The sequence below is a fragment of the Berghia stephanieae genome, chromosome 7, assembly GCF_034508935.2.
Source record: "Berghia stephanieae isolate SIO BIC M18660-M18661 chromosome 7, UCSD_Bste_1.3, whole genome shotgun sequence".
NCBI classification, from domain to species: domain Eukaryota; kingdom Metazoa; phylum Mollusca; class Gastropoda; order Nudibranchia; family Aeolidiidae; genus Berghia; species Berghia stephanieae.
Genome location: NC_088366.1, coordinates 2,832,975 through 2,855,474, shown reverse-complemented (window position 1 = coordinate 2,855,474; position 22,500 = coordinate 2,832,975). Strand labels below are relative to the sequence as shown.

The window sequence follows — 22,500 nt, the reverse complement described above, 5'->3', positions numbered from 1 at the left end:
GCAATTGGTTGAGAGAAAACCCCCCCCCCAAAAATAGAGCTTTTACATAGCGCAATATCCACTAAATGTGCTCAAAGCGCTTTACAAAGGGTCTCTGACCAACAGCAACATGTAACAAGTAGAACGAGACATGACGCCTGTTAGGCGATATTACAATTTTTATTCGGACAGAGACAACGCTGTTGACGGCCAGGTACTCATTTTACACCTGAGTATGGTGAGAGAATGTGAGTAAAGAGTCTTTTCCAAGGACTCAACTATGCGCCGAGCGAGGCTCGAACCCAGGACCTTCCGATTCGAAAGCGAGTGTCAAACCACAAGACCACATAGCAGCACATTTAAAGTGAAGAAGACATCATTCTAAATTCTAACTATTCCCTTTGGGCACATCATTTTAATTCTAACTATTCCCTTTGGGCACATCATTCTAAATTCTAACTATTCCCTTTGGGTACATTATTCTAAATTCTAACTATTCCCTTTGGGTACATCATTCTAAATTCTAACTATTCCCTTGGGGCACATCATTCTAAATTCTAACTATTCTCTTGGGGCACATCATTCTAAATACTAACTATTCCCTTTGGGCACTTGATTATCATAACTGGATTCAGCGAACATGGACTTGAAAAGAGTTCTATTCAATGATGAAATTCATTTTTCTTGATTGGAATCTGATGGTCAACTTACATGGTTTGAAGAGAAGGATATAGTAGAAATTTTACCGGATAGAGGTGGTAGCTAAATGATTGTGGGTGGGATAAATTCATTTTTCTCTCACGTATTCAGGTGTAAAATGAATACCTGGCTGTTAACAGTAACAGTAACAGCGCTATCTCTGGTCGAATAGTAGTATCGAATGGCTACACCTCTATTTTGAATCTTTTAATCCATTCTTCAAATTGTTTTCCTGCCTTATAGACTGTCTCGTAGCCTTCTGATAGGCTTGTCACTGGGCAGTGGATGACGATGTGGTCCATTGTCTCAGAGCCTCCTTGGCAATGACGGCATGCATCTGATTCTCTCAGATTCCATCTATGCATGTTAGCTGCGGTTCTGCCATGTCCTGTCAAAATGTGGTTGGAGGTGGCCCAGCATTTTCGGCTATTGCAGAGAAAGCCAGATGCTCTGGTCGAATAAAAATTTGGTACTATTGCCGAACAGGCCCATTGCCCCATCCTACATGTTAAGTGTTGCTGGTGGCCAGGGATCCCTTGTAAAGCACTTTGAGCACAACTTTTCTTTCTTTTTTTTTTTTTGTAAAGAGTTGCAGTTTTTTTTTTTCCTCTTGATAAAAACCGACTGACTCAGTCAGACTGAACATTACTGTCGATGTTGTACATCCAAAAAAGAAAAATAATAAGGAAAATTAGCACCTGGTTAGCAGTGACAAATGATGTTGGATAGTTTGACAGAATGGACAGGGACAGAGAGGAACAACAGCTTTTGTAGTTGTTCCAGGTGACTGTATAAAGTGTGTTACTGATGCTTGGATTTGGTGGGAGGAATGTGCATTTCAATGCGGCAACATATTCGCTGTCTGGATAGAATATAATAATTTTATAGTGTGAGATGAAGCCATTTGAGGCTATCTTTTCCAAAACATTTCTATATATTTTTTTTTCAACAATACATTTTATAAAGGTGTTAATTATTTTTTTAACATTTCAGACGATGGATTCATATCTTGGGAGGAGTTTGTTTCATATTTTGCCGATGGCGTGATGGGAAAAGAAGAGCTGCAAACCCTTTTCAATCAAATCGATTCACACAATACCAAGTACGGTTTCAATTTTTATTTTAAAGTTGTCTTTAACAGTGAGAATCAATCTATTTAAAATCATATTTTTTCTTCTTTTTGTGCGGCTATGTGGTCTTGAAGTCTGACACTCATTTTCAGATCGGAAGGTCCTGGGTTCAAGTCTCGTTTGGCGCATAGTTGAATCCTTGGAAAAGGCTCTTCACTCACATTCTCTCTCCGTACTTGGGTGTAAAATGAGTGCCTGGCAGTTAAAAGCGTTGTCTATGTCGGAAAAAATTGTAATATTACCTAACAGGCGTCATGTCTTGTTCTACATGTTACGTGTTGCTGTTGGTCAGGGACCTTTTAAAGTGCTTTGAGCATGTTTAATGGTTATTGCGCTATATAAAAGGTCAAGTTTTTTTTTTCCTAATTGTTTATCTCGACATAGATCAAATAATGAAATAAAAAATAGATAATATCCCCATTATTCATCCCCAAGGAGAAATTATTCTCTAGAGTCCATTCTAAGGCAAGACTGTATCAACCCATTAGAGTCCATTCTAAGGGAAGACTGTATCAACCCATTAGAGTCCATTCTAAGGGAAGACCGTATCAACCCATTAGAGTCCATTCTAAGGGAAGACTGTATCAACCCATTAGAGTCCATTCTAAGGGAAGACTGTATCAACCCATTAGAGTCCATTCTAAGGGAAGACTGTATCAACCCATTAGAGTCCAATCTAAGGGAAGACTGTATCAACCCATTAGAGTCCAATCTAAGGGAAGACTGTATCAACCCATTAGAGTCCATTCTAAGGGAAGACTGTATCAACCCATTAGAGTCCATTCTAAGGGAAGACTGTATCAAACCCATTAGAGTCCAATCTAAGGGAAGACTGTATCAACCCATTAGAGTCCAATCTAAGGGAAGACTGTATCAACCCATTAGAGTCCTTTCTAAGGGAAGACTGTATCAACCCATTAGAGTCCATTCTAAGGGAAGACTGTATCAACCCATTAGAGTCCATTCTAAGGGAAGACTGTATCAACCCATTAGAGTCCATTCTAAGGGAAGACTGTATCAACCCATTAGAGTCCATTCTAAGGGAAGACTGTATCAACCCATTAGAGTCCATTCTAAGGGAAGACTGTATCAACCCATTAGAGTCCATTCTAAGGGAAGACTGTATCAACCCATTAGAGTCCATTCTAAGGGAAGACTGTATCAACCCATTAGAGTCCATTCTAAGGGAAGACCGTATCAACCCATTAGAGTCCATTCTAAGGGAAGACTGTATCAACCCATTAGAGTCCATTCTAAGGGAAGACTGTCTCAACCCATTAGAGTCCATTCTAAGGGAAGACTGTATCAACCCATTAGAGTCCATTCTAAGGGAAGACTGTATCAACCCATTAGAGTCCATTCTAAGGGAAGACTGTATCAACCCATTAGAGTCCATTCTAAGGGAAGACTGTATCAACCCATTAGAGTCCATTCTAAGGGAAGACTGTATCAACCCATTAGAGTCTAATCCAAGGGAAGACTGTATCAACCCATTAGAGTCCATTCTAAGGGAAGACTGTATCAACCCATTAGAGTCCATTCTAAGGGAAGACTGTATCAACCCATTAACCCAGGGCAACCCTCCTAAGTGGGCTAGGGTGAGGTGACTTGATCAAGGCTTCATAGGGTGATGGGCAGTCGACCTATGTTTGCAACGAAGACTGTACCACTATAACTACACTGTCCCCGAACTAGATTACCATGCACTGACAAAATTAACACCTTTTTGATTTTGGTCAGAAAACTTTCACTCCATATAATGTTTATAGAGTATAAAGTGACACCTTTTTGATTTTGGTCAGAAAACTTTCACTTCATATAATGTTTATAGAGTAAAGTGACACCTTTTTGATTTTGGTCAGAAAACTTTCACTTCAGATATAATGTTTATAGAGTAAAGTGACACCTTTTTGATTTTGGTCAGAAAACTTTTACTTCATATAATTTTTGTAGAGTAAAGTGACCCTAACGTGTCAAAAAAGTTTTGGGTTTAATTTTCTTTTGACCATAGTGAGGGTCATTTTAATCAATCAACATATTTTAGTAAAACTTTGGTGGCCAAACTCTAAAGGAAAGAGAGTTGTGTCAATGTAAAGTAGCGCACTTTTCACAAAAAGACTTCAAAGCGATAAAGCTTTTTATAGATTGCATGCCCTCAGTGCCTAGAGAAATAGAAACATTTAACTCAAAGTTATGTTTGCATTTTTAGATAAAGCTTCTTGCTTCATTGTGTATGTGTGTGTGTTTTTATAGTCTGATAACCTTTTTTGCAAATTATAGGCTTACTTATCAGTTTGTCTACATATTCCTAAAAATTGTGAAGCGGGCATCTCAATTATGATGAGAAAAATAGTGTATGGAGAAGTGCCAGATGAAAACAGGGAATAAAAAGTCACGGGGTCAGAACCAAACTAAGGATCCAATTGACACAACACCCTCCGCGTGGCTGAGAGTTGAGAGAGAGAGAGAGAGAGAGAGAGAGAGAGAGAGAGAGAGAGAGAGAGAGAGAGAGAGAGCAGCAAGCGTCACACTATTGGCTGAGCCACACATCCAGCCACACAGTGCGTCGTGTCAATTGGATCCTGAGTTTGGCACCGACCCACCCTGTGACTTTTTATTATCTGTATTTATCTGTCACTTCTCCATAGCCTATTTTTCTCATCTTTGTTTACATATGAGAGTTTTTGATTTTGTCCACGACAATGGGACTCTACTGCCTTACTCTGAAAACACATATTTTAAAAAATTGGGCCAGAAAACTCATCCTTCAAATATTGATCAATTAAAATAATCCTCATCTTGTCAAAAACTCAAACTTAGGACTTCATGGAACTTTTCCAGGAAGGCCCAGGTTTCACATGATGTCAAAAACCAAGTAGAAATTTAGTTTTAAATGGCCTGTTTTTGATACTGATTGAAGGCTGTGAAGTGCATTGGTTACTGAAATGGAAATGTACTGTTCTATCATTTTCTTACATCTCTTTTAGTTCAAACAAGTAGAATAAGTACTCACATTCTTCGCAAATTATTTTTCAGCAATATTGACATTGGTGAACTCTGTGCCTATTTCTCTCAACGTTTGGGCGTCTTCCAGGAAATATTTGGGCTGGTAGAAGAAATGAACAAAAAACTGACTAGTGTTTTGTTCAGCACCTCAAAGGTTTGTAAAACAAAACAGACTGAACCCTTTGTGAAAACCCAAGAAATGAAGTGATTAGGAAAGTGCCAGAAGACAGTAGAGAATAAAAATTTTGCGGCGCAGATGGGGGCTCAAATCCGCGACCTTACTGGTATGACAACTCCGCCTGGCCAGGGAGAGCATGACTCTACCATATTAGCTGTCATTGGAGTGGTGGACAGCTCATACAGTAGTCACGCTTTCCCCAGCCAGGTGGAGTTGTCGTACCAATAAGGTTGCGGGTTCGAGCCCCCATCACCACCGTGAAATTTTTTCTCTATTGTCTACTGGCACTTTCCTACTTACCTCATTTCTTGTTCTTATCAACATAAATGCCTGCTCCACTCACTTCTCTGTGAAAAAACTAATGTTTACTATTTTGAAAGTGAAAATAACTTAACTTTTCACTTGAACTGATGCTATTCTTGGCTTGAATCTGAGAACGTTAATGTTTACCACTGATGTCTTATTTTGAGAGTGAAAATAACATTGAGATTAGATGTTGACATTCTGTCTTGGAACCGAGCGAGACATATATTGTTTAGTGTTGACATTGTAGTTAGAAGGTGAAAAATCATTAAAATGTTTTGACATCTTGTCTTAGTAACTGAAAGCATTACTATTTAATGTTGACATCCTGTCTTGGAACTGAAAACATAACTATTATAATTTTGACATCTTGTCTTAGAACTGAAAACATTATTAATTAATTTTGACATCCTGTCTTGGAACTACGAAACATTACTATTATAATTTTGACATCCAGTCTTAGAACTACAAAACATTACTATTATAATTTTGACATCCTGTCTTAGAACTACGAAACATTACTATTATAATTTTGACATCCTGTCTTAGAACTACAAAACATTACTATTATAATTTTGACATCCTGTCTTAGAACTACGAAACATTACTATTATAATTTTGACATCCTGTCTTAGAACTACAAAACATTACTATTATAATTTTGACATCCTGCCTTGGAACTACAAAACATTACTATTATAATTTTGACATCCTGTCTTGGAACTACAAAACATTACTATTATAATTTTGACATCCTGTCTTGGAACTACAAAACATTACTATTATAATTTTGACATCCTGTCTTGGAACTACAAAACATTACTATTATAATTTTGACATCGTGTCTTGGAACTACAAAACATTACTATTATAATTTTGACATCCTGTCTTGGAACTACAAAACATTACTATTATAATTTTGACATCCTGTCTTGGAACTACAAAACATTACTATTATAATTTTGACATCCTGTCTTGGAACTACGAAACATTACTATTATAATTTTGACATCCTGTCTTGGAACTACGAAACATTACTATTATAATTTTGACATCCAGTGTTGGAGGTTAATTAACCATAAATGCTTGCTACTGAAATGTGGAATCTTTCTTTAGCTAAAGATAAAAAAAAAAGGAAAAATAAACAAACAAAAACAAAAACCCAACAATCAAACAAACAAAACAAAAGTAATCCCCCAAAAATGGACTTACAACAATTAAAGCCTTACAGAGACAGGAAAAGACGCCTAATTGCGAATATTCAGTTATCATAATATCAAAGAAAAAAATTATGGATCAGACTCGGTTGTAAATCAAAAATCTTAAAGGTGTGTATGAAACAGTGCAAGACAAATCTGGCAGAAAATTGCAAGGAAAAATTATCCTGCCTCGAGGAAGACTGAATTTCTTGTATTTTTCTCTCTCCTTTGTTTGGCATCGTTTCACACACCTTTTAATATTTTTATCACAATATTATGAATGAATACTATTATATGGTTCATCCCAACTGGAGACTGTTAGGTTTCTACTCCAAATTCCTCTTGATTTTACGTGTCATATTGTCATGTTTTGTTCTAAGCTGAAGAAGAGTTTTTAGCCCAAAACTGTTCATCTTAATTATTTTATCATTCAAAGTTGATATATTTGATTTTAATTTTATTATATTTTTTTTGCTTTGCTTTTTTTTTTTTTTTTTGTTGTTACATTTCATTATAAGACTATAGCTTTAGCTATTCTAGTTTTTACTTTAGCTCCAATATCTGCACTTTTACAAGCAATGATAAATATAAAGAATTCTTAAGAAAAAATAAATAGAAACAAAACGTTTGTGGGTTTTTAGTATCTCACTTAGTATCCTTTAAATGTGTCCAATGTGGTTTACAGGAAGTTATTGGGTGGGTTCCTGATCTCCCATAGTTGGCAGGGAGGCACTTACTGTGTCTTCTATCCCTCTTTATCTTCTTTCCAACATGCTTTCTGTCTTTGTCGTGAGATGAACTTACTTGGTTTTGTCCTGGCACTGGCTGGATACCCTAGCTGGGAGGGATCAGTCAAATGTATAGTTAGTTTTGGGAGATGATATTTTTTGTCTTGTAAATCATCTCTCTGTTATGCACTGTATTATTTTTTATTTACATATATATGATTTGTAAACATTTGAGTGTATTCCTCTTAGTGGGGACCTGTGCTCGTGTCTGGATGAGACTTTCAGGTGATCTCAAACTAAGTACTTTGATAGTGTGCTCTTGGAATCTACATCTGATCCCTATTTGTTCCCAGTCCCCCTTTGCCTTACTTTCTCTGGGTGCTTTAATTGTAATTCTAGAACTTTTTACTATCCCATTTACTTCCTTTTTACTGGCGCTGATATAACCTAACTAAATGTGTTGCAAACCCTTAAAAACAAACAAAAGACAAAACACAAGAAGTTATTCCTAAGCAACCACAACATTTAACATGTATGGCAATACATGGCGTCTATAGGACAAGCTTACCATTTATTTCCAACATAAGCAATACTGCTTTTGGCCAGAAACTCAATTGACTGTGGTGAGACAAAATATGAGTAAAGAGCTATTTTCCAAGGGCGTAATGTTTGTGCCACCCACAGCAGATTCAAAACCCGGGATCTACAGATGACAAACCAAGTGTCATAACCACTAGACCACAAATTGGCTCTTAGAAGGATTTAATTTTTTTAAAAATTTGATTTTTAATTTTGTGACCAGGTTTATAAGGACTCTTCCCGAACTGACAAGTTTGTCACTCGTTTTCTGATGAGGGAAATCTTGAACCAGATGGGAGCCCTACAACGGCCTTTGGACGCAGCCTCTGAGGCACTGGATCAACAAGCCAGAGAGGAGAGGTAATGGAGAAATATGTGGAAATAATAGAAAAACGTTTTCAGATGTAATAGAGACATTTATATAAGGCAATTTAGACAGATTTACCATGCTCGATGCACTTCACGATTTTTCATTTATTCCTCCTGCAGGCTATATGGAGCCTACTTTTCCATTTCATACCTTACCAATCGCCTGTTAGGCGTCGTTTATGTACTAACCCATGGGGGAAATGTGCGTAAAGTACCTTACCCAAGGACACAGGGCCAGGACCAGAATTTTCCATGATCACTGTTACTCACCCAGCCACCGATTAGGCTTAACTTTGCTCGACTTTTGTGACAAGACGAGAGACTTTACTGCTGAGATACTTGGCCACACCACTACAACATGTTCTGCTAAAGTTAATTTGAAATCTCATCAAAAAGAGGCCAGTTTATGAACTATTTACAACTACTGTCGTGGGTAGTGTCGAGTCGCTTCAAGCCACAACCATCAAAACTCAAACATGGCAATCTTACAGGTCATTCTCACATCTACAATGTGGAACATTCACAACGCATTTTGACAATATTGTGTCTTTCAAAAAAAACAAACAAAAAAAACAAAGGGAACTGGAATGCTTTGCCAGATGCAATACTATAGGGAATGAGATTAGTGGAAGAGTAGCGTCCCTTGATTGGATGTCACCTTACAGAGAGAACGTCAAAATGGTTTTGCTCATGCGTCTCTCTCCTCCTCGCTTTCGGTGAAGTGTCTCATGCCGCACAACCAACATGACGTTCTATCTCTAATAACTTTTCCGATCGTGACTTCTAATCAAGGGACGCTACTCTTCTGCTAATCTCATTCCCTATTGGTGTCAGTAATAGAACACTTTCAAACAATGACAAGAGCATTCATCAACAAATGCAGCTGTCGTCACCAGCAAGATGATGCTTGCTGTGAAAGAGAAGAAGATATAGAGATTTAGTTGATATTGTGTTTTGTTGTTGGCTTGATATATTTTTGACCTCAAACAAGTTCCTTTTAAAGATTTGATGTAATTTGAGGCTGTTATTATATGCTCTTTGTTTCTTGAGCTTTTTCATAGCTTATTATCCACCTATTGTGCTCAAAGCGATTTATAAGGGGTCCAAAGCCATGAGATACACCTCACTTGTAAAAGAGGACACAACACCTGCAAGATGCTATGACAATATCTTTTTGAGAGACATTGCTGTTACCGCCCAGGCACAAGTATACTCAATTTTATGCCATTCAGAGTGGGATTCAAATCAGGGACCTGGAAGGGGAGTGTCTTATCACAAGACATCACAGTTCATTCATCTACAGACAATATTGCTGAGTGGTTAAAGCATCGCTGTGTGATCTGGGATGTTCCTGGTTCTTCAGACACTTTCTTATTTTTCCTTTGGCAAGGTTTTCAATCCTGAAATTTGCTCATTTGAACAAAGTGGGTTATTCCTGTTGACATCAGATATTTGTTTGATGAATTATCTATTATTCCTTCATGGAATACTGGAGCAATGGCTCCTCACCATATTATATTGTGCCAAATTTGAGAGCAGGCACTGGTGTGAGATAAAGATCGGAAAAACTGTGTATGAAACAGTGCCAAACCAGGCAAAGACAAAAGGAGAAATACAGGGGAAGAAAAACCATCCCAAAATATTAGTCTTCCTACACTGGGGATCGAACCTCAGACCTCCTGATTGCCGATCAGATGTACTTCCATTACACCACAGATGTTACTAATTTCCCCATTGGATGAATAAAGGGAGTATAATTGAATGACCAAAACGATTAATCAAATGACATTAGATAATGAATTAGTTAAATAGTTTATTTGATCTATTTGTTATTATTTAATTTATTGTTATAGTTTATGAATTAATTGCTTAATCAATTTATTATTTGTTATCGTTTAATCTGTGTTCCTATTCAACTTCTTGTTTTTACACATTTGCTTATTTTCCATTTATTTGTTTTTTACCTTGTTTTTTTATTTTCCATATGCTAACATTGACAGGTCAGACATCCAGCCCCTGGAAGTTGCAGATCTAATCAAGAAGTCTGGAAGCGACAGCGGAATCGTTCCTGGCCGCGTCGTCCGCCGGGCCAAGAGACAGGTCAGCAACATGAGTAACAACAGCACTCTGTCCGCCGATGGTAGGTGACGCAGTCAAGACCCTCTTTCATCCTCATCTGCTCAATTCCTTTTATAGCCATGCTTTTCTCAGGCCTGCCAATTTATACAGATTTGTTAGCTAGATACACATTCTTTTGGTGTCAAATTTTTAACTTAACTCTTTCAGCACCAGTGGCCGCACTGTGTGGCCAGAACAGAATCTGTTCTACTGGCCAATGGCCGCGCAGTGTGGCCAGTCTTGAAAGGCAAAAATAGTAATGTAATCCAGTACTACTTTTTACAAAAGTACTATAAATTTAACCAATAGTATCATTACTTTCATCAGAACTTTCAATTGGCCCTGGGGGTATTTTAATTGAGATTTTGCGCCGAATTCGAATGTCGCTTTGTCTTAGTTTATCATTCTCATGCTGCCTCAATCAGGTGTCAGCCATTTTGTGATGGAAATGCAAATATAGGGACTGAGATTAGCGGAAGAGTAGCGTCCCTTGATTGGATGTCACCCATAGTCTGTGACGTCATTTCCACCGGTGACGTCACAGACTATGGGTGACGTCCAATCAAGGGACGCTACTCTTCCGCTAATCTCATTCCCTATAGCCTCAGCGCTGAAAGAGTTCAGTCAGATTTTGAAAAATTCAGATTTGGATCATAAAAATTAAATTTTAGACTAAAATTCTGTGATATTTTGTTAGCTTCCTGTGGCAGGTCTGCTTGCAGTATTATGGCCTTTCTCTCAGTTTAAATATTATTGTTTGTAATGTAAAGCACTGCTCGTAAATATTTTTGGGGAAGTCATTTTGTGACACAGTAACTCCCAACCACCACCACCATCCCTCTCCTTCACTTCCTCTACACTTCACGGGGAAGTCATTTTGTGACACAGTAACTCCCAACCACCACCATCACCATCCCTCTCCTTCACTTCCTCTACACCTCATGGTGAAGTCATTTTGTGACACAGTAACTCCCAACCACCACCACCATCCCTCTCCTTCACTCCCTCTACACCTCATGGTGAAGTCATTTTGTGACACAGTAACCCCCAGCTACCAACACCAACAAACCACCATCACTCTCCTTCACTCCCTCTGTATCTCATGGGGAAGTCTTCTTGTGACATAGTATCCTTCTCTCCCTGCCCTCCAACCACTACCTCCACCCACATCCCTCTGTACCTCCCACAACCCTACTATCACATCACATATTCACATGAAATTCAAAGACAGTTGATAACCGTTTAAGGCATTTGTCCCTCCTGTATCCACCACCCCTGAAAACGTTTTTTTTATTTACGACAGTAGCAGTTTACAGTTTAGATGACTGGTTGCCATTTTCTTTTTCAGCAGTGTCATTTTTCTTTTTTTTAAAGGTTGAATTTAGTCTAATAATTTAGATAATATTTGTTCTGTTTATTGAAGAGAAAAATACTTTGGAAATCCGTCAACGACCCGCCAGCAGCGATTAAGATTTCAGACTACATAAAAAGTTCATCTAACAAATATAGTGCAAGGGGAAATGCAGCATCAAAATATATACAAAATACAACAATTTTAAAAAACAAACTCATATAAATTTAGTTTTTTTTTCTCCCTAGAACAATTCGTGGATGGAATGCGTTACCTCCCTTGCCTCTCTCCCTTTGAATATCGCTGCTATTAACTTTCTCAAGTTCACATGCATGGAAAATCGAACAAATTTGATTGCTTTTCAATCAGTGCTGATGGTTTTCTTCAGATCCACAGAAATCCACCTTTTTGGAGTCAGAGGAATTTCCTCCTTTTAAAGAATTACATTCCCCCTCCTGTGTTGGCAGTGAGAGATTTGATGTGTTGTGGAACAAATCGATGCAGTTTCCCATTATTCAGAAATTGGCTCGAGTATCATTGATAATTTATCATTGCAATTGCTCTAAAAATGGGGGTTATTGTTGTAAAAATGGGGGTTTAAAGGCAATCGTTCAGAATTTTCCTCCTTTTTCACTTTTTGTCACCATCAGCACGGATCATTGATCGTTTCTGTTTAGGCATGTTGTGAGCAGAGTATTCTAGAATAAAAATGAAATTCATCAGCATGCCAATGCTTAACACTCAAAACCTCTAATGTTGTCCTTCAGGGCCGTTACTGTTGAAGTCATTCAGAGGCATTGGCCCATGGAGCCGGAGTTTATCCCAGTTTCTATAGCGGGAAATGGACAATAGCAATTGCTTATTATCCTCTGGATAGGGTCCTAGTCTATTGCAAAGGACAACGAGAATTTTGAATCTTTTATCAACGAGAATTTTGAATCTCTTTTGTCAACGAGAATTTTGAATCTTTTGTCAACAAGAATTTTAAATCTTTTGTCAACAAGAATTTTGAATCTCTTTTGTCAACGAGAATTTTGAATCTCTTTTGTCAACGAGAATTTTGAATCTTTTTCACAAGAAGAATTTGAATATTTTGACAATCTCTCATTTTTGAACCGTTTTCTAACAGCAATTGCCTGGAATGATGAGGGACACTCAGGTATGCACGGCACGTCGTGAGATGCTCTCCTGCTCTCATTTTGATACTTTATCTTAACATTGTTTTCCTCCTGCCTTGTTTTATGATGCCTGTATATAACTCGTGCAAAAATGAACTCAAAGAACACACAAAATGATGGGAAAATTAAACACAGATGAGGATTGGTGTTTTGGGTTTACCATTATCAAAATACATTTAATTTTCACTGTTAAATGATTGAGATTTTTTTGGAGCTTTTTTATATAGCGCAATATCCACTAAACATGTTCAAAGCGCTTTACAGCAACACGAAACATGATGCCTGTTCAGCGATAATACAACAGAGACAACACCAGATACTCATTTTACACCTGAGTATGGTGAGAGAATGTGAGTAAAGAGTCTTTTCCAAGGACTCAACTATGCACCGAGGGAGGCTGGAACTCAGGACTTTCCGATCCGAAAGCAAGTGTCATAACACTGGACCAGATAGCTACAAAAATGGTGTGCTCCCCCGCTCTCATTTTGATTCTTTTCTCCACATCCTGCTTGCTTTGTGATGGCTGTTTAACAGTTATGAAAATTAAAACAAAGGATGCACAAAACTACGGTTAAGCAAAATATGCGGCTATGTGGTATGACACTCGCTTTGGGATCGGAAGGTCCTGGGTACGAGCCTCACTCAGCGCATAGTTTGAGTCCTTGAAAAAGGCTCTTTACTCACATTGTCTCAGCGTACTCAGATGTAAAATGAGTACCTGGCCGTTAACAGCATTGTCTCTGTCCGAAAAAATTGTAATATTGTCTAACAGGCATCATATCTCATCTTATGTCCCCTTGTAAAGCACTTTGAGCATATTTAGTGGATATTGCGTTATATAAAAGCTAATTTTAAAATATTTTTTTGGGTATTTATGAGGATAGCATCGCTATTTTGGATTAACTAATCATCAACATACAAGTATTTGCATAGTTATATAAAGTGAGGACAATAGAATGAGTCTTTTTTTTTTTGTCTCTGTATCCTTGTAAAATATTAGATATTTTCATTCAGGAGAAACCCGAAGCGTCAAATATCATCCTCACTGTGTTTTTCCCAAGCTATATATTCTCTGCTTTTCATTTTCTGCTGGTGTCCAGGCCTCGGGCAGCAAATGTGTGTCGTTTGTCTTGTTATTACTAATAATAATTTATAATAACAATAATAATAATAATAATAATAATAATAATAATAATAATAATAATAATAATGGTAATAATACTAATGATACTACTCTTACTACTACTACTACTACTACTACTACTACTACTACTACTACTACTACTAGTAATACAAAAAGTAATAATAATAATAATAATAATAATAATAATAATAATAATAAAAATGATAACGCTAACGGTTAGATTGGTTCTCTTTTTTCTTTACCTTTTTCTTATAAATGTTTTCCAAATGCTCCCATGATTTTGGGTCTGACTATGGGTTGATTCTATTACTATTGTAAACTTAAACTTCAAGTTATTTGCTGACTTTAAATTGATTTTTTGTTGGGTTGTCGCTGAGTGTGTCTTAAAGAACGGAACAATTGGTATGAAAGGTGCCACATCTGACTGGTAATCAGAAGGTCTGAGGTTCGATCCCCAATCGAGGTCGACTGATTATTTTGGGATGGCCTTTTTTCGTGTATTTATCTTTTTTTCGTGTATTTATCTGTCTTGCTGTATCGGGCACCTTTCATAAACACTTGTTCAGTTCTTTATCTTACACTGGTGCCTGCTTCTTAATTTCTTAATATGATATTTTTATTCATTACTCTTTACAGCAGCTAAGAAATTCATTTCTAAATGCAAGTCTTTCACTGTCTCTCTTCTCAGAATATCTTCTGTCACATAAAATTATTATTTGACCTTGCTTTTTCCACTGAGAGTGACTTCTCAACCGATTGATATCTTATCAATCTTACTGTTCCAGTAGATCAAGAAATTTTCAAATATAGATAGAACAAAGATGACATCACGGGTCTTTGTTATTGTTTTTTGCCATCCACGTTTATGAGTAATTCTCACTAAACTGTATTAACCAGACTATAAACGTTCAAAGTTGCACATAATTTTGTGTGTTGGCCCGTTATACTTATGGATGGCAATGTTGTGAGCTTCTTAGCCAAGCACAATATCTATCAACTGGCAATGTGTGGAAATGTCAACCTCTGTCAAAAACACTGTTGTGTCGTTTGTGTCCTCTACAATGTGTGGAAATGTCAACCTCTGTCAAAAGCACTCTTGTGTCGTTTGTATCCTCTACAATGTGTGGAAATGTCAACCTCTGTCAAAAGCACTCTTGTGTCGTTTGTATCCTCTACAATGTGTGGAAATGTCAACCTCTGTCAAAAACACTGTTGTGTCGTTTGTGTCCTCTACAATGTGTGGAAATGTCAACCTCTGTCAAAAACACTGTTGTGTCGTTTGTGTCCTCTACAATGTGTGGAAATGTCAACCTCTGTCAAAAACACTGTTGTGTCGTTTGTGTCCTCTACAATGTGTGGAAATGTCAACCTCTGTCAAAAACACTGTTGTGTCGTTTGTGTCCTCTACAATGTGTGGAAATGTCAACCTCTGTCAAAAGCACTCTTGTGTCGTTTGTATCCTCTACAATGTGTGGAAATGTCAACCTCTGTCAAAAACACTGTTGTGTCGTTTGTGTCCTCTACAATGTGTGGAAATGTCAACCTCTGTCAAAAGCACTCTTGTGTCGTTTGTATCCTCTACAATGTGTGGAAATGTCAACCTCTGTCAAAAACACTGTTGTGTCGTTTGTGTCCTCTACAATGTGTGGAAATGTCAACCTCTGTCAAAAACACTGTTGTGTCGTTTGTATCCTCTGCAGGTTCATTGTTGTGTGAAGAATTTAAATTTTCTATTTTAATTATTGCCGTCTTAAATGTTCTACAACGACTTTTATTTATATTTTTTGGTACTGCCCTACAGAATCTACCATTTGATTTTTTAAAAACTAACAAATAAGTATTGCATGGGCCTTGAAACAGTGATGGTTTTTTGTCTTCTCTCACCCTGACATTTGTACCCTTCCGATCTCTGGGTTTTTTGGGGGTTTTTTTTTGGTGTATATATTTTTTAACTCTAATATCCTCTTTTCTTTCTCACCTCCACATTTTTGTTGTATTCTCTTTGTTTCTTACTTTATATGATATTTGGTTTTCCTTTACCTTTTAAAGTACTTTGTTTATGCTCCTGTAGCTTTAAAATGATTCCTAATCATTTATCATACGGTTGTCGATGTTGACAATATTAATTGATAAATTCTCTTCAATAAATCATAACTAATTCATGATTTCTATGGAGGTGCAGAACAATTATAATGACCCTTGGGCTTCTTGAAAAAACAGTACAACTACAATAGATAATAACAAGAAATGAAGTGAGTAGGAAAGTGCCAGGAGACAAAAGAGTATAAGTTTTGCAGCGGTGATGGGGGCTTGAACCCGCAACTTTACTGGTACGACAACTCCGACAACTGTGACTCTACCAAATGAGCTATCCACCATTCTAGGCGGAGTTTTTACCATTAAGGCTTCGGGTTCGAGCCCCCATTGCTGCTGCGAAATGCTGATTCTCTATTGTCTCCTGGCACTTTCCTGCTCTCTTCATTTCTTGTTATTATCAACATAAGCGCCTGCTCCACTCACTTTTCTGAATTGAAATTCAACAACAGTAGATGTAACATTGGCCATTATTGAAATTACCTTTGCATGTCTCAGGTTACTGATATTTTGACCAATGAATTAAAATGTACGGCTATATGGTCTTGCGATATGACACTTGCTTTCGGATCGAAAGGCCCTGGGTTCGAGCATCGCTCGGTGCATAGTTGAGTCATTGGAAAAGGCTCTTTACTCATATTGTCTCACTGTACTCAGGTGTAAAACGAGTACCTGGCCGTTAACAATGTTGTCTCTGTTTGAAAAAAAAATTGTAATATCGCCTAACAGGCATCATGTTCCGTCCTAAATGTTAAATGTTGCTGTTGGCCAGGGACCCCTTGTAAAGTGCTTTTCAGCACGTTTAGTGGATATTGCGTTCTATAAAAGCTCAATTAAAAAACTATTTTTTTTTTTGCAAAAAGAGAGTATTTATTAAATTAATGATAATGCTTGGCCATCTCACTGTAGATTATACTCTACAACAGTCGAAACATTTTGCCATTTTATGTCCTGATAGTAGCATTCATGTTAGTGTGTCCCGTTTCAGCTCGATGAAAAGTTGACCATTCTGCTCGGCTTTTGTCTTTGTGTTTCAATTATTAACTCACTCAATCCTAGAGATTTTTGCTACTTTTCAATATTGGAAAGAAATGTAATACAAATGAGCATGTAGCATAGATAGTTTTATTCAACTATCATTAACATGTAAAATCTAAAAACATTATTTTTGATACTACGCCTATAATTTGTCTCAGAAAAAAATGTGATAAATAGGCATGGGGTAAAAGAAACCCGGGTAAACTACGGATATAGTCGGTGTTAGGGTGCAGTGAGTTAAATTGAACTCTGTTTCTAATACTGCACTTATAGTTTAATAACTCTTAACACTATTCCCGAATTTTTCAATGAATTGAGCTGTGAATTTTAACACTAAAATTGTCAAGTGGACACCGTCATGTAGATTTTCTTCTTTTTTTTATAGAAAAAAAGCTGCTTTGGAATAATATGGATGGACAGTGAAACAACACATTTCTATCTTTCATTAATCTGGTGTCATTACTTTGTCACATTTTCCATGTGGGATGAAATGACCTAAAAGTGTTGCAAGTGTTTCAAAATTCCCACAATCCCACAATCGTGATGAAAATGTACGGCTATGTGGTCTAGTGGTATGACACTGGTTTTCGGATCTGAAGGTCCTGGGTCCAAGCCTCGCTCGGCGCATAGTTGAGTCCTTGAAAAAGACTCTTTACTTACATTCTCTAACCGTACTAAGGTGTAAAATGAGTACTTGGCCGTTAGCAGCGTTGTCTTTGTCCGAAAAATTATAATATCGCCTAACAGGCGTCATGTCCTGTCCTACATGTTAAATGTTGCTGTTGACCAGGGGCCCCTTGTAAAGTGCTTTGAGCACATTTGTGGATATTGCGCTATATAAAAGCTCAAAATGTAAACATCCACGACTCGATAACACAACCAAGTAGAAAACGGGAGGGGCTGCCTGAAGCCTGGGTTCGTGAAAATACTAATGAAAGAGTGAAAATGGGGAGGCTTTGTATGTGAACAATGTGACCATGGACGTTTCGGGGACAAACCCTTTGTCGGCACAACAATACACAAATTAACGTGGAAAACAAAACAAAAAAATACGCGGAAAAAAACGTGGAAAAAATAAAATGCAAAATAACTTGTATGGTCTGTACTCAATGGTGGTTGGAGTATGATTGAAACGTTAGCATGGCGTGGGTAGTGGGTAGGGTAGGGGACAACAGTAACGAAAATGATCAATTTTCTATGTAAAAATGTGGCCAAGATTGAAGTCTTTGAAAATTACGTATTCTTGGCCAGCTGTCGTTTTCCTTGCATTTGAGGTTAAGAGTGATTTATAACGTGTCAAGACAATGTGGACAAAATAGTGTTCAATTTTACTCAATCAACGTGCTGGATTATACCTTTTTCTCTTTTTTTTTTTTCTGGTGAAATTGCTTTTTTTTTTTTTGCGGGTGGTTGGATGGGAGCATCACCCTTGAATCATATACCTATGATGTTCGCATGGGTGTATGATCCGATAGTGATGTCGTTTCTTCTTCTCTTTACTAGCCTATCCTGCTTCTTTGGTTTGTGATTGTATTTTTGACAGGGATATTTTTTTTTCTGTAAATCTTCTGCCTGTTTGTTCTTGGTTATTTATAATTTAGCTTATGATATCTTTAGGTTATGATTTTGATTTACATTTGTACTAGTTTTGTTAGATTGCTTGTTTTTTTGTTTCAGCGGTCTCTCATATAACCTCAATTGTGTTGGAAGAGACCTAAAGCAACAAACAAAAATTGCCTTTTTTTTTCATCCCGTTCTGATTCTCAAGGTTATCATCTCTGATGTAGTAAAAGTCTTACTTTATCCATTCATAGTGTGCTTGGGATGCAATATTCTACATCATTTTATGCTTTATGCTTAAATTATCAATTTATTGTGTTTTATTTGCATTGTAAAGCGCCTCTGAGCACATTGTGGATCTAGGCGCTATATAAATTCATTCATTCATTCATTCATTCATTCATCATTTATAAATGAATATAAGAAAAACATTTTAAAAAATAAACTCCATAATGAAATTATCCCATGGCATTTCAATGTCCACTATTTTCTTGACAGGTCAAAGCATCCTCAATGGACAACTGGACAAGCTTGCCAAACTAGTGGACAAGTTGGAATGCAAGGTGTGGTCATCATCAGCATCTTCATACCCAGATATCGACTCAGATTTGACACCCTTTTTTTCTTTTCTCTCTTTACTTTTGAGTCATTGTTGACCCTGTTGAACTACTTTGTTCTATTTATGATAAGGGTGTTGAGAGAGTGGTCAAAGGTCATATTTTCTTCAATTTTTGCTGCCAACTTTAAAACAATGTTGACCCCGCTGAACTACTTTATTCTATTTATGATGAGGGTGTTGAGAGAGTTAAGGTCATAGGTCATATTTTCTTCAATTTTTCCTGCCAACTTTAAAACATTGTTGACCCCGCTGAACTACTTTATTCTATTTATGATAAGGGTGTTGAGAGAGTTAAGGTCATAGGTCATATTTTCTTCAATTTTTCCTGCCAACTATAAAACACAATCTTTTGACTCAAATGTTCTAAGCGCACGGTGACCTTAATAATGATAATACAATGTTTTATTTTGCTTTTGATAATTTGTACTTATTTTATTGGGGAGGGTGAGGGGGGGGGGGGGGTGTCACAATAGCTCAGTTGGAAGAGCACCCGCTTCACACACAAAGGGACTGAGATCGAACCCATGGTGAAGTCGAGATTTTTTTCTGACCCCCCCCCACCCCACCCCAGTGCTTGGGAAGCTGGGTCTTTGCGATAAACTGATGTCCTGTCCAAAGGGTAGCAAGCAATTGCTATTGTCACTTCCACACTATAAAACCAGGATAAAGTCCAGCTCCATAGGCTTTATGGCTCTATAGGATTAACTTACTGTATTTTGTTTTTCTTCATTTAGATCAAGTTTGAGAATTTCCGTGACGAAGAGGTGGTGACAGCTAAGGATGACACAGTGAGTTTTGAGGATGTCTTTTAATGTCTATAACCAAAGTGGTCTCTCAATGTGGAATGTTTGGAACTTATATAAACTTATATGAATATAATTGTTCTATAAAAAAAATTAAAAAGTATTGAAATACTTGACATTTAGACTCAAATCCCTTTTTCAGGTAACAACATAAACAGGAAAAGTGGCAATACTTTAAGTTGGTTCCAGGAAGGCAAAGTGTTCGGCCCTATCACATCTTGTGTAATTTTGAAGCCTGGATTTACGAAATTTGAGAAATATATTGATATTCTTTGATTGAGAAAGTGAATGTATACTATTTAGTTTCTTTTAAAAAAAAAAAAGAAGAAACATAAATTTTTAAAAACCCAAAAGAACTCTGAGCGTAACAAAGCTTAGAATTCTGTCATTTTAAATTCAGAGACATCAATCTTAACGTCTGGGCCATCTTGGTCAACCTGCTCCATCCAGACACGAGAACAAGGGAAGAGGGGGTGGGAAAGAAATTGCATTATTTAATTATGTTGATTTATTTACTTATTAATTTTTAATTTATTTTTTATTTATCTATTTCATTTAAGGGATTAAAATAGTTTTAAACTGCTTACAATTTTTATGAATATTTTCACCTTATAATTATTTAGGAAAACATACTAGTGTGTATGATAAATCTTTTAACAATGGATTCGAGTAAGACATATATCATATAAATCAGACTTCTCATTACATACATAAACATCCTGTTTTGCCAGATTGTTTAGAATTTTAACTGTAGAAATAGGAATTTGATTCATTAACAATCCAATTCACATTGTCGGATTCAATTCTATATCACATCAAAGTGAACCAGCTGCCAGAAATTTGAATTATATAAAGTCAAAATGTTTAAAACTAAGGATTTCTACCATTGTTTTAAAAAAAAACGTTTCTTCTAGTTCAGAAAACTGCGTTCAGTTTTCATCGTTTTGAATATAAAATTCATTTTTCAGCAATTGGCTTTTCCAATAACACGATTGAGATGATTAGTCACACGTGTACGAGACAAATTTGTGAAAAGGTTTCTTTAAAAAACAAAAAAACCAACTTGAGCTTTTATATAGCGCAATATCCACTAAACGTGCTCAAAGCGCTTTACAAGGGGTCCCTGGCCAACAGCAACACATAACATGTAGGACGAGACATGACGCCTGTTAGGCGATATTACAAATTTTTGGGACAGAGACAACGCTGTTAGCGGCCAGGTATTCATTTTACACCTGAGTACGGTGAGAGAATGTGAGTAAAAATCCTTATCCAAGGACTCAACTATGCGCCGAGCGAGGCTCGAACCCAGGACCTTCCGATCCGAAAGCGAGTGTCAAACCACTAGACCACATAGCCGAACAGCTTCCAAGAAGATTAAGATACCAAACAATAACGTTTTGGACTCAAAATCCTTCTTCAGTCAATAACAAAAGCAGTAAAAACTTTTGTTCTTGGCTGAGGAAGGATATTGAGCTCAAATGTTTCATGTTTGATGTTCTGTTTTTTTATTTAATTTTTTTTTTTTTTTTAACACTGTTAAATTAATTCTTGTATATTTCTTTTTACAGTCCACAGCTTCTAGCAGTAATGATAATAATAATAATAATGATAATAATAATAATGATAATAATAATAAAATAATAATAATAATAATAATAATAATAATAATAATAATAATAATAATAATAATAATAATGATAATAATAATGATAATAATAATAAAAAATAATAATAAATGATAATAATAATAATGAAATAATAATAATAATAATAATAATAATAATAATAATAATAATAATAATAATATAATAATAATAATAATAATAATAATATAATAATAATAATAATAATAATAATAAAAATAATAATAATAATAATAATAAATAATAATAATAATAATAATAATAATAATAATAATATAATAATAATAATAATAATAATAATAATATAATAATAATAATAATATAATAATAATATAATAATAATAATAATAATAATAATAATAATAATAATAATAATAATATAATAATAATAATAATAATAATAATAATAATAATAATAATAATAATAATAATAATAATAAATTTAATAATAATAATATAATAATAATAATAATAATAATAATAATAATAATAATATAATTAATAATAATAATAATAATAATATAATAATAATAATAATAATAATAATAATATTAATAATATAATAATAATAATAATGATAATAATAACAATAATAATAATAATACGCCAAGGCCTCAAAGCACTTTACGTGAATACAACTCGAGAGAGTCATTATCTTTTCTGTCTTCTTGTCTTTCAGGTTTTGTTGGTACAAAGGGAGTTTGTTGTCCAGGAGGAGTCCATGGGGGATTTCCGCTCTCATCTCAGATCTTACGTCGATTTGACTCAGGGATTCCGAG

General features: G+C 36.0%; 1 protein-coding gene across 2 annotated transcripts in view; it reads left to right on the top strand.

Annotated features, from left to right (window-relative positions):
- Positions 1-22,500, top strand: part of LOC144976353 (N-terminal EF-hand calcium-binding protein 1-like) — a 31,580-nt gene that overhangs the window by 1,768 nt on the left and 7,312 nt on the right. Inside the window, exons 3-10 of one of the 2 annotated variants that reach the window (XM_078920602.1) lie at positions 1,672-1,780; positions 4,845-4,968; positions 8,025-8,161; positions 10,171-10,310; positions 12,769-12,798; positions 19,152-19,216; positions 20,007-20,060; positions 22,401-22,500. The exon at positions 22,401-22,500 is cut by the window's right edge and continues 10 nt beyond it. In XM_078920602.1, the coding sequence (XP_078776728.1) occupies positions 1,672-1,780; positions 4,845-4,968; positions 8,025-8,161; positions 10,171-10,310; positions 12,769-12,798; positions 19,152-19,216; positions 20,007-20,060; positions 22,401-22,500 (759 nt within the window). The remainder of the gene's footprint in view (positions 1-1,671; positions 1,781-4,844; positions 4,969-8,024; positions 8,162-10,170; positions 10,311-12,768; positions 12,799-19,151; positions 19,217-20,006; positions 20,061-22,400) is intronic. The other variant, XM_078920603.1, reaches the window with a different exon arrangement.